Below are 13,595 nucleotides of genomic sequence, written 5' to 3'. Positions count from 1 at the left end.
AAACACTAATGACAACAGCACACAGAGCAGCAACGGCTACAGTAGCTAATGTGGTATTTTTTGCCTCATTCCTGTGAGAATCCTGCGTGTGTCTGAAGCATTGAGGACGGGGGACTATGCAGGAGTAATGCAGTGTGCACAAACAACCACCAGGGAGCATCTGTGAGCAGATAATATTATATCACATATTTCTCTTTTGGCTAAATGCATGCTTTAAGAGAGGAATGAGGCAAAAACTAACCCTGTAGAAGAACATTTTAAACTGGGTTTTATTATTCAAACTTGGATGTGAACTCCTTAGCTATGTTGTTATGTTACAAGTGCTGCTCTGCTGGTGTTGTCATGTGAAAGCAGGACCGAGACACGGTACGATGCAGGCAAAGGGTCACTTAACGTGGAAGGGTGATGTGGTGGAACAGTTCTATGGCTGACGTGGGACAGTGGAACTCTGGACGAGGGGGTGGCATGCGAGGCCCACTTACCAAAGAATCCAAATCAATTCTTTGCACCCAAACTGTCCTGAGACTGTAAGCCGTGTGTTTGCGCCGGTCTGAGTGGACACTCAAGAATGTGATGTAGGGACTTTCCTTGAATAGTTGCCCAAGGTTGTCACGTGCACCACCACTTTCACAAGTTTGCTATTAACAGCCCCCGTTCATAGTTAACTCCCAGCACAAGCTGTTGAGCTAAAATGAGAAAACCCGAGTTTGGTGGACCATTAGGACGTCAGGAAAGAAAAATAAACAGTGATTGAGGCAAACTTGTTTTTTGACAAATACTGGACGTGCTGCAACTGCGTGAAAACGTCATTGCTAAAGTGGACTTTTAAAATCACACTTCATAAAAACAGTTTTGTAAGTGAACTGCTTTCAAAAGACATGAGCATTGTTTTAGGATTCAGATCCAGGTTTAGATTCGGTTTACTTTATGAGCGAGAGACGGATCACTACCAAAAAACCGGGACAATAACATTAAAATGTACCGTATTTTTCGGACTATAAGGCGCACTTACAATCCTTTCATTTTCTCAAAAATCTACAGTGCGCCTGTGGAGGGGGGCGTGGCCTGCGGGCCTGTAGCGAAGCGGGGGTGTGCCAGGACCGGCCTCAAAATCAGCGACAGGTAGGTAGGTGGCCCACCTGGGCCTGGCAAATTGTGGAGGTTGCCCCCCCAGTGGGTTCTCTGGACCACCACACACCGATATGAGAGCATACTTGCCAACCTTGAGACCTCCGAATTCGGGAGATGGGGGGGGTGGGCGGGTTTGGGGGGTTGGTGGTAGCGGGGGGTGTACCGTATTTTTCGGACTATAAGTCGCAGTTTTTTTCATAGTTTGGCCGGGGGTGCGACTTATACTCAGGAGCAACTTATGTGTGAAATTATTAACACATTATCGTAAAATATCAAATAATATTATTTCGCTCATTCACGTAAGAGACTAGACGTATAAGATTTCATGGGATTTAGCGATTAGGAGTGACAGATTGTTTGGTAAACGTATAGCATGTTCTATATGTTATAATTATTTGAATGACTCTTACCATAATATGTTACGTTAACATACCAGGCACGTTCTCAGTTGGTTATTTATGCCTCATATAACGTACACTTATTCAGCCTGTTGTTCACTATTCTTTATTTATTTTAAATTGCCTTTCAAATGTCTATTCTTGGTGTTGGGTTTTATCAAATAAATTTCCCCCAAAAATGCGATTTATACTCCAGTGCGACTTATATATGTTTTTTCCTTCTTTATTATGCATTTTCGGCCGGTGCGACTTATACTCCGAAAAATACGGTATATTGTAGCGTCCTGGAAGAGTTAGTGCTGCAAGGGATTCTGGGTATTTGTTCTGTTGTGTTTATGTTGAGTTACGGTACGGATGTTCTCCCGAAATGTGTTTGTCATTCTTGTTTGGTGTGGGTTCACAGTGTGGCGCATATTTGTAACAGTGTTAAAGTTGTTTATACGGCCACCCTCAGTGTGACCTGTATGGCTGTTGACCAAGTATGGATTGCATTCACTTATGTGTGTGTTATAGCCGCATATATTATGTGACTGGGCCGGCACGCTGTTTGTATGGAGGAAAAGCGGGCGTGACGACAGGTTGTAGAGGACGCTAAAGGCAGTGCCTTTAAGGCACGCCCCCAATATAGTTGCCCGGGTGGAAATCGGGATACATTCGGGAGAATGGTTGCCCCGGGAGATTTTTTCGGGAGGGGAACGGAAATTCAGGAGTCTCCCGGGAAAATCGGGAGGGTTGGCAAGTATGCATGAGAGCCCAGTTCAGATTCACAATGAAGTTTTATTTTTTTCCAAATAAAGTATTTCTGTTGCTTTTCAGCAATTGTCTGTTCGTCTCGGTCACGCTCTCGCTCTCACTCCAGCTCCGACTCCCACTCCACTCCACCACGTCTCTCCTCCTGGCTGCTCCTTTTAACAGAGCGACGGGTGATTAGATAACCGGGCCCAGGTGGGCCATCGACGCACCTGTCGCTGATTTCGAGGCCGGCCTTGGCACACCCTGCTTCGCTGCAGGCCACGCCCCCCCTCCACAGCGCCTTACAACCCGGTGCGCCTAATGTACGGCATAATTCTGGTTGTGCTTACCGACCTCGAAGCTGCTCCGTTATTGATTTTTTTTGAGGTGGTACTTAAGGAAAACAGTTTGGGGAAACCACAGTGCTAATATTTGATATAAAAACCCTGCTAATCTAAAAATCTGAAAACATCCCCGAGGACACCTCAATGATGAACGCTTTTGACCTCCCTCCCTCCTCAACGACACCTGGAGTCGAACTTTTGCTTGCATGCAGATCGGCCTCTGTCTATGAACATTACATCATCACACCCAAGACAATGGGCACACACACACACACCCCCTCCCCACCCACGCGCTTCACCACCGCTCGTTTCCCCTCAGGGTGATGGACGGCTGGCAGCAGCAGTCGACCTCCAGGGCCCCAACTCCCCACCCCTCTGTTGCGAGTTGTCGTGATTAAATGTAACGTGTTTATGTGTGCATTGCATGGAGGGTTTTTACACTCCTTAGGAGCCCAGTCTAGATTGTATTTTTTTACTCATCTTCTTCCCCAGCGTTTTACCTTTTTCTTATCTTTTACGGGGCGCCTTTGGCGACCCATCAGCGTTCCTGTTCTGTAACCCTGTACACTGTTTGTTTGTCTAATCCTATCCTATCCTATCCTAATCATGTTGCTATGCCTGAGCTCCACAGTGCCATTGGTCAGCCAGAGGGGTAACTTACACAGGTTGAAGTAAGGGGTTTGTGGCGTGACGGGGAAGGCAGGGGTTCGGGGAAGCACCTCACCACCAACTGTGGGGGTCGGGCTGGTAGGCCCACTGTCCATCTCCTCAAAGGCTTCGCGGTAGCTGTGCATGTGTCTCTGAGGATGACATAGAAATATAGTAAATAGACAACAACTACACCAAACTGACTTTCTCCTACCTCCTTCGGTCGTCCACCAGGGTTCATCGCTATGGCGTTGACGAACTCTGGAGAAACGCAACGGATAGGGGAGCGAACCGAGACATCGGGGGACGGACCGTCTTCCGGTCTGTTTAGACACTGGCTGTCACTTGTGAACCGACGACGGGGTACGGTCGTCTGCTCATCGAAGGAAGTGGCACGGGAATGGACACCTGCCATGATGTGCAAAGTAAGTAATGAATTTCACACATACAGGTCGATGCCTCGTAAATGCCCGGATGGTCGTTAGTTCTTAGGAGTGCTCACTGCCATCGCTGCTGTATACACAGTACAGTAGAGTGGAACCTCCATTTACAAACCCCTCGATTTGTGAGCCAAATATGCCTGTGTGTGAACTAGTGTTGTCCCGATACCAATATGTTGGTACCGGTACTAAAATTATTTCGATACTTTTCGGTACTTTTCTGTATTTTTCTAAATAAAGGGGACCACAAAAAATGGCTTTATTTTAACAAAAAATCTTAGGGTACAAACCTCTAAAGGCCTTAGTGGCCACATGCGTGGACGGCACCTTTTAGCTCTTATTTCCAAAATTGTGTACACTACTGAATTGGGGTCTTATGGCCGCTTATGTGGACACTTATACTGCCATCTGGTGGTGTCAGAAGAATATAACATACAATGGAATTTGGAAGAAAAAAAAGTGTAAAAATAAACATTTGCATTACACTAAACATGAAGTACACATTTGTGTACTTATGGACTAAATACATCATATCAAAATATGATGATGATTCCCAAACTCTGGAACGATCTCCCTCTCCATGTGAGACAGGCCCCTTCTTTGGCTATTTTTAAGACCCTTCTTAAAACCCATGTTTATTCACTGGCTTTTAACCCAGCATGAGACTTTGAACTGTTTTTAGCTTTTAACTTTTTGAACTGTTTTTAACTTTTAAACTGTTTTTATCTAACAAACTGTTCTTAGGGTAATTTATATTTGCTTTTTAATTGTGTATTTTTTATTTCTGTTTTAAATGTTATTTTTTTAGTCTGTCCTTTGCCTCTATTTCTTTGTGGTGTACAGCCCTTTGTTTTTCAACTGTGCTTGTCTTTAAAGGGCTTTATAAATAAAGTTGGTATGGTATGGTATGGTAAAAGATGATTTTTAGTTTTTATTCTAATTAGGGTCCAATAAGTCCAAATAGCAAAGAGAAATAAAAAAAAACATGTAAACAAACAGCTTGGGCCTTAAGAGGTTAAACATATGGTTCTTATTGCAAGTTTGTCCTTAAATAAAATAGTGAACAAACAAGACAACTAGTCTTTTAGTCGAAAGTAAACAAACAAAAGCTCCTAATTTAGTCCGCTGACATATGCAGTAACATATTGTGTCATGTATCATTCTATTATTTTGTCAACATTATAAAGGACAAGCTGTAAAAATTGATTATTAATCGACTTGTTCATTTACTGTTAATATGTGCTTATTTTCTGTTTTAACATGTTCTATCTACACTTCTGTTAAAATGTAATAATCACTTATTCTTCTGTTGTTTGGATACTTTACATTAGTTTTGGATGATACCATAAATTTAGGTATCAATCCGATACCAAGTAGTTACAGGATCATACATTGGTCATATTCAAAGTCCTCATGTGTCCAGGGACATATTTCCTGAGTTTATAAACATAATATACATTTTTTTTTAAAGAAAGAAGATGTTGTGATGCCAAAAAAATATTGACACAATCATAGTAGTATCGTTTCTGTACTTGGTATCATTACAGTGGATGTCAGGTGTAGATCCACCAATGGCGTTTGTTTACATTGTTGTGTGTAGTGAAGCATGTTTAGCTATTCCTCGTCCTGCAGGGATGATCCTTGTAAGAAACGTACTTTATTTGTCGCCATGGAGACAAGGATTAGTGATTTAGAAGTAGCTAAAACACTGCAGACCGGGGCTGGACTTTAGCCACTAGCTAGCTAGCCATGTCTTAAAGCACCTCTTCCTGAGGGCGTTTCAGTGTTACAACTTCACCTTTATCGTTAGTTTTTAAGCCAAAATGCGTCCGTTCTCCCTTTTCTGTCTACACACTGTGTCTGCTTGTAAGTACTCTGTGATTGTGCGCTGCCGAACATGCTCGTCTGCTCATAAAACCAGCAATGTCACGACATGACGACAAAGGGGATGCAGGGGGATGGTTTTTTATTCATTTATTATTGCAGCAATATGGTTGTTCAAAATAATTATTTTTGTGATTCCTGATCCTTTGTGAGGGCACCGGTGTGAATCGTGTATGTGCGCGTGTTGGCAGAGCAGCACAGTTCAACATGTCACCCCCTTGTTATGTTTGTTTGATATACAGTACTGTATAGCACTTTATATTGTTCCAAAGTAAACAAACCTTCACTAAAATATGGACTTTTGTCGAGTCTGGAACCCATTATTCATATTTACATTGTTTCTTATCGAAACATTTGCTTTACTAAATGAACTTTTTAATTTACTAACCCCATTCAAGAACCAATTTAGTTTGTAAATCGAGCTTCCACTGTATTTGATAAGCACTGTAAAGCAACACGCACAGTTAGTGATGCAGCATATTAAAGCATAAGACATACTCTAAATACTATTTTTTTTTTAAATGCAATTACCTCAGACTTTGCATGAGAACTAAACTTAGTGTAAACTTAGTAAAAAAAAAATCATCCAAGACCGTAGCCTTGTTATTACATCACAACATCACAACATATCATAGCAATTAGAGATCGACCGATTATCGGCGCCGATATTTGGCATTTTGACTTTTTTTTTTCTTTTTTACAACCCTAAGATAAATACCAGTATTTGGTATATTAAAAAAATAGTAATACCCACTACTAAAGCACCAGCACTTTTGCCCTGCATGAAAAAAAGTTCCCTTTTTGCTGGAGCCAATTTTTTTAAATTAATTTAAAAAGTAGAAAATACTCTCATTGTTAATAATTCCTCCAAAATATGGTTTGATATACGACAGGGCTTTTATTTGCATTCTTGTGAGAATTATTCTCCGGTCTGCTCTGCTGAGTTCACCGTGGCCACACCCCCACGTTCTCTACTTACACTACGCCTCCTGGACAGTACGTTTTGTCGGGAAATCCAGTTTTTGTCCTTCTGTCCTGGCATCTTTCAGGTCACATTTTGTTTGTTTTTGCTCCTGCGGCAATTTAGTCACTTGAAAAGCCTTTTTTCATTCCACTCAGTGTTTCATGGTCCATGATTCAATCAAATAACGCGACAGAGACGTATAGACGACAGAAAAGATAACTCTGCCGAAAACCCAAACTTTGTGTAAATATCTTGACAAATAAGACATTATATAAGTAAGGAGGAGGAGGCAGAAGCTCGCACATTCTCATACTTTCTCTAACATCTAGGAAGAAAGGATGTCAGCCAGCTTGAAAATTGTCTCACTTATAAGCTAATAAATATTATTTATTCAAACATTCGCAGTATTTTAGGGTTCCCCACAAGGAAACCTTACAATGTATTAAATCCATAAACTGCTAAAATTTAATTATTGTTATGTAGGAAAAATCCCTTTTTTTTTTTTTTTTATACCAATTTTCCAATGAGATTTTCTTTATTTTGAAATGCTACTGGTCTGATGTTTCCTAAAAAAAAATAATGTTAAAAAAAACAACTTAAAGCTTTGTCCATCTGTTTACTGACAAATACTATTAATGTTTAAATAACTTTTATGGGCTTTCGGCCTCCTTGACTCCTAATCATGGGTATCGGCCCTAAAAAAACATATTGATTGGTCTCTAAAAGCAATCCCTAACCCACCATGGAAATGCCTCCTGCAGCAAGATAGGTAATGATTGCAGTGCAGTTGACTAAGTAAGTCCTGAATTTAGACTCCTGGTGTCAAACTTAAGGCCCGAGGGCCATATTTGGCCCACCACATCGTTTAATGCCCTAAAATAATAATTTTATCATTAACTAAATGTAATATTTTCATTGTGACAGACAGAAATACATGTATTGCATGCTATTGAGTATATTTTAAACTTTATTATGTAATAATGCAGCAAATATAATACTATCATTAATTTCAAACTTTTTTTAAAAATTAAAACAAAATAAATATCTGCTTAAGTTATATCAAAGCAAGTAATTCATCAAATTGTACACTGTAGAAATGACAATAGATTCTACAGTAAAAAAAAAAACTGGCACATCAGTTGCCAGGATTTTACAGTAAAAAAATAAACTATAGTATATAATCCATTTACAGTAATATGTTGTAAAAAAACATTGTCAATTTTATGGTGAAGTTTTTTTTACGTAGTATGGAAGGGTGAATTCTTAGACATTTATATTCATAAATTATATACGGTAACAAGCGGCCCTCTTAGGGCAGCCATAACTGCGATGTAACTGTGTTCGACACCCCTGATCTAGACGATGCCAAAAAAGGAAATCACTTAATACCATTTCTGACATTTCCTGATTTTTTTCAGTTTTTTTAAGCTGTCTATAGTGGAATGAACGAACATTCTTGTCAGTCATCTACCTCTTTACTATTTTGTCTCTGTGGGTGGAGGCGGGGCCGCAAGCATGCACACACAAGTAGAAGCTCGTAAAATAGTATAACTGATGTTTACATACAAAAATATTGTGTACACATTACAGGTCTGGCTCATCATCATTAAAATGCCATCCTTTAGATTATTTCATTTCACAATAAGTGTCATATCTAATTAAAACGCATTTAAAGTTTGCAAGTTAATATGTGTTGCATTGCAAGCCTATTAGTGGCATGTGTTATGCAAAAAAAAAAAAAGCAAAGGTGAAAAGTTAAAAAGGGTTGGGACAGAACATTTAATGACACCAACAAAAGACAGTAGAACCCGAATGAACCCTCAAAAAGGGATTTTAAGACATACTTGCCAACCCTCCCGATTTTCCCGGGAGACTCCCGAATTTCAGCGCCCCTCCCGAAAATCTCCCAGGGCAACACCTCCCAGTCAACTACTAGTAACATCACTATGAGCCCGTTGACGTTCTAGAAACTTAAACTGCAGCTCAGCTCGCTCGCAGTCCTGGCTTGAGGTGAAGGCTAATTAGCTTTTAGCGTAACGTTAGCTCATTTTGCGGTGTGTGTGTGTGTGTGTGTGTGTGTGTGTGTGTGTGTGTGTGTGTGTGTGTGTGAGGGACAGCAAAGCCCTGTCTATCTGTTATTTCACTTGAACTCCATGGTGTTCAGGGATGAATAGTCTCTCCTATTGCTATTGTACTATTTTTTTCAGCTATAGTTACATTAATCATTAGCAATGTAGCAGCCTAGTTTTGAATGGCAGGGTCCCTGCTATCACATGTTAATAAAAATATAATATTTACATAATAAAAATCAACTACAGGCTTCCCAAATGCTGTAATAAATTAAGCATGATGAGTTGACTTGAAACTGTTTAATGTTGCACTTTTTATATGTAGAAGAAAAGTTTTGTCATTTTATTTAATCTGAGCAACAACTTGAGGCAGTTTAATGTTGATTAACGTGGGCAGAATTATTATAGTGTTCCCAATCATAAAAGGATAAAGCCATTGTTTACAAATTTGGTAATTAAAAAACCCAAAAATGTATATTTCGTTGTTTTCTTACTGTACCGAAAATGAACCGAACCGTGACCTCTAAACCGAGGTACGTACCGAACCGAAGTTTTTGTGTACCGTTACACCCCTAATATATATATACATAAGAAATACTTGAAAATATATACACCCCCCGCTACCCAACCACCCGCCCACCTAACCCCCCCCCCATCTCCCGAATTCGGAGGTCTCAAGGTTAGCAAGTATGTTTCAAGAGGATGAGAGAACAAACCCGAAAGTGAGTGAGAATGGCTGTGTTCAGACTGAGACGAGATCATGCTTGGGTTGACCCTTTTGGTGCGAGCTGAGAACTCTGGGTAGAGAGATGAATGACGATGAAGGAAAATGAGGATGATGAAAAAGAAAACAAGCAGACAGTAGATGAGGTCCAAAAAAGGTAATTACCGTATTTTTCGGACTATAGGTCGCATTTTTTTTCATAGTTTGGCCGGGCTCCAGTGCGACTTATATTTGTTTTTTTCCTTCTTTATTATGCATTTTCGGCAGGTGCGACTTATACTCCGGTGCGACTTATACTCCGAAAAATACGGTAACAAGAAACATGCACAGAATCCTAACTATGTAGAAGGTAATATTCCTTTAATGCATGACTGAGGACAGTGTGAGTGCTGTTTCCTGTTCACTCTAGACGGGGGGGTCCCCAAAATACCAGCCGGGTGTCCACAATCTGGCCAGCGGCCCGTCTCATGTAATATTTTTATTTATTTATATCAGTCCAAATATGTGAACACACACACGAAGGACGGCGGATTCTCGTCTGTCCATCGTCTGACTTTGCACAAACTTTTCTGACGTGCTAAATAAAGACGCTAATTTAGGTGCCGCAATCACTTTAGATCACCTAACAGACGCAATCCACGTTGCACACGTTTAATAGATCAACTTTGCGTGTGCTATCAAGTTTGCACGTGCTTTATTACATGCAAACCTTTAGTAAATCAGAGCCATAGTTGGTTTGAACATGCTATTTAGCACTTGTTATTTGGTTCTAAGTACATCAGGCCCTACGAGCAGAAGACACTAGTTCTGAGGACAGATAATGTTCGATCTTACCTGCAACTCTTTGAGCCACCAGTCCTTCAACGACGAATACTTCATCAGGTTCAGAATCCCGTGACAGCGGTGATGTAGTTGGAGCACTCATGCCTGTCTGAGGCTCAAAGACCTCAGTGGACTGGGACAAGGAGTCTGTTTGGAAGGCGTTCATTGGCCTAAGATGGGTTTCGGTAGATTGAGGAGAAAGACCTGTTCCAATAGTTTTCAAGCCAGGGACATGTGCAGACTCAGGTGATACATGAGTTGGTGAATGATAACTGGCCTTGCTCGACGACGGACCAGAGAAATGAGAATGAGTAGCAGTATCCACCTCATAGAAAGAACTTGTTTGACTTTGAGAGATGGACGGCTGTGTGGTCACAACACTGGTTTCTCTCAGAGGAGCACTTTGGGACTTTGACATGACAGAATGGCTAGGTTCCAGGTCCAACATGAGGAGATTCAAAGTCTCTATGGATTTCTCAATCTCTTCCTGTGAGGCACTGTAGCGATTAGGGAACTGTGGAAGACTCTGGTGAACTGGAACCATTGCCACAGGAGATGGTGGCCCAAACAAGAGTCCTTCTGTCACTGGCTCCTCAGGTACACCGAACCGTTGCCAAATATTCAGACCACGTTGGACGGCATTCCTGCTACTGGTGGTTCGGGTGGGAGCTGGTGGCATAGACTGTGCATCTACACCAAATGACTGTGAGCGGTACAAATTCTGAGTAGCCATATAATTAGAGGGTGGGACTGAATCAGTATGAGTCACCGAAACAGTTTTCTCTGATATGCAAATGTGTGGTTGCAGTGTTTCCACTGGCTTTTCTGGAACACTACACTCCAGGTATGGCACATGGTCCTGGATTTTGATGACGGATTCAGACTGGTAGTAGAGATCTGCCGGTGTGGCTCGGCCATCGGTGGAAGAGAAAGTCCCCAAACTGTCCACACTGTTGCCCTCTTGACTAGTCGGCATTTCATCATCTAAGATGTCCGTTTCACGGTCAATGTTCCTATGACCATTCACATGGACCTCGGCAGGTACCAGGTGAAGTATCCCTCCAACACCAGAGGTTGAGGAGGAGAGGGAGCCTTGGCGATGCATGGGCTCCTCTAATCCACCTAGGAGCTGCTCCAGCTCCTGCTTCTCTTGAGGGCTGATGGATTGCTGGTGGTGGTTATGTACTTGGGGAATCTCCTCGACGGTGGAAATGTTTGGTAGGTTCACCAAAGTGGTCTGAGGGACTGCTGCCACTTCATCAGTTCGGTCAGTTTTAATGGAGGCTGTTGAGTTTCCAGAGTCGCTGCTCACTGACAAGGCATGGTCAACTGCAGGTAGGGAGTGTTCAATTGCAGTGGGTGGGAGCCCATTGGCTGTGACACTCCCATCAACAAACTCTTTTTTGCGTACTTTGGCGTAGAGGCTCCCATCCAGGGGTCCTTGGGTATGAATGACGTCTGTAGCAACAAGAAAAACACATCATCATTATCAGCCACATTCAAACATATACCGGTACTAGATGTTTCTAACATTGTATTAGGCCTAAGCAACGATCACAAATCTAAATGGTACTGCAATAAATAGAAATAATGCTTCTCAAAGTATGATAACATCTCTTTGTGGAGTTGCACCCGTGCTTATTTTCTTTGGGTGTTCCGACTTCCTAACATCTGATTCTAAATTGTCCATTGGCTTGAATGTAAGTGGGAATGGTTGTTTATGTGTGACTGACTGACAACCAGTCCAGGGCGTACCCCGCTTCTCGCACAGTCATCTGGGACAGGCTCCGGAGTCTATACCGACGGTCGAGGAAAATAGTTGGATTGTACCCTAAATTCCAGACTATAAGTCGCAACTTTTTTCCTAAGCCTTGAACCATGTAGCTTATAAAACAGTTGGGCTAATTTGTGGATTTTTCGTGGCTAATGGCCATAATGTTTTGTGTTTAATAGTTTTCATTTAACCCAAGCAGAGGACTGTAATGGTGTGTTATTGTTTGTGCTATGGTGTCATCTTTTGAATGAGTTTTCTCGGTGCAGGTGTTGCGGGTTGCTGGCCTCACTATGGACTGGACTTTCACATTATTAACCATATCTACTCGGCATCCATTGCACCGGTCACCTAGAGTGGGATCCCCAACATCTGCGGTCCCTTCCAAGGTTTTTCGTTGTTCCCAGTATTTTCTTGCCCTGATGTGGGATCTGAGCCGAGGATGTCGTTGTGGCTTGTGCAGCCCTTTGAGACATTTGTGATTAATTAGTATTTTTATTGATTGATTGATTGAAAATGTACTTCCTGTTTTAATGCCTTGAACGGAAAGTAAAAAAGTCCATAGCGTTTTTCCTTGAGAGGATTCTTCATTTATCACTCCAATTTCACAGTGTAACTAAAACTATTCATACTTACTAAATCGACCCATGTGTGATGTCTGTTTGAGTGTTTTCATGCATATTTGTACGTGCCATCGTAATGTAATGAAGCTAGTATTGTTAGCATTAGCGAATATTCTAACACTATTACGAGTATTATCAACTTACAATGGCATTATTTTTGTGTTGTTTAAGTTTCACAAATTCCTTCCACCGTGGACTTATTGAGTCTGTTTAGCTGATTGGAGAGCGAGCTTCCGCAGATAGTGGGTCTTTGACGATGACTTCTATTTTCTTTGGTCAGCCGTTTTACTGCTGTGTTACAGACACCGTTTCGAAAAAATTAAGGTATGTACATAATTATTTACAGAATATTTCTGTGTAATTAAGTTATTTCACAATGTATAAATCTGCGGCTAATATACGGAAAAAATATTTTTATCTTCTAAAATTTAGTGGGTGTAGCCCTTATCCCGGTGACTGCTATAGTCCGGGAATACGGTAATTGATTCACATTCATCAAATATTGCAAGGGAAATGTATGTGAGAATGTGCTGGGAGTTAGTTACTGCTATGGCAATGTTTCCTAACTCAAATATTAACACTTATTTTTACTCTTGATCTTAATCATATTCAATAATTATATCTAACCTGCTTAGGATAAACCTTGTAAAATGATAGGAAACCATGTGTTAATCACAAAAAATATTATCAAGGCTTAGTTCAGGCTGATTACAAAAAATAAATACTGCACCAGAAGGGACTCTTAAAAACTGATGAAAAACTAATTTGCATACAATTATGCAGTGCTAAAATAAACAAAATATCTAACAAAATTAATAATACATGTTTCTCAAATAAACTGTTTTTATTCATATTTTCTTTGCGTTAAAGAAACTTCTCTATGAATTAAGACTCAGACTTCTTCTGTTTTATTGAGATTGTCATTACTGCCACAAGTGGTGGAGAATTGTATTACAACTGATTCCCGCTGTGGCTTATGATTGATTGATTGATTGAGACTTTTATTAGTAGATTGCACAGTGAAGTACCTATTCCGTACAATTGA

The 13,595-nt window shown here is 40.9% G+C and overlaps 1 protein-coding gene across 9 annotated transcripts in view; it reads right to left on the bottom strand.

The window, feature by feature from the left end:
• The window catches only part of tns1b (tensin 1b), a 391,203-nt gene that overhangs the window by 22,171 nt on the left and 355,437 nt on the right, over positions 1-13,595 (bottom strand). For 7 of the 9 annotated variants that reach the window (XM_061926568.2, XM_072911997.1, XM_072911999.1 and 4 more), the window contains 3 exons: positions 10,169-11,614; positions 3,468-3,661; positions 3,267-3,405 (listed from right to left, as the gene is read on the bottom strand). In XM_061926568.2, coding sequence (XP_061782552.1) covers positions 3,267-3,405; positions 3,468-3,661; positions 10,169-11,614 — 1,779 coding nt within the window. The remainder of the gene's footprint in view (positions 1-3,266; positions 3,406-3,467; positions 3,662-10,168; positions 11,615-13,595) is intronic. The other 2 variants (XM_072912000.1, XM_061926575.2) reach the window with 1 other exon arrangement.

Source organism: Nerophis lumbriciformis, linkage group LG31 (assembly GCF_033978685.3).
Source record: "Nerophis lumbriciformis linkage group LG31, RoL_Nlum_v2.1, whole genome shotgun sequence".
NCBI lineage: Eukaryota > Metazoa > Chordata > Actinopteri > Syngnathiformes > Syngnathidae > Nerophis > Nerophis lumbriciformis.
Note: the sequence above shows the minus strand (reverse complement) of the source record. Positions and strands in the feature narration are given on the sequence as shown.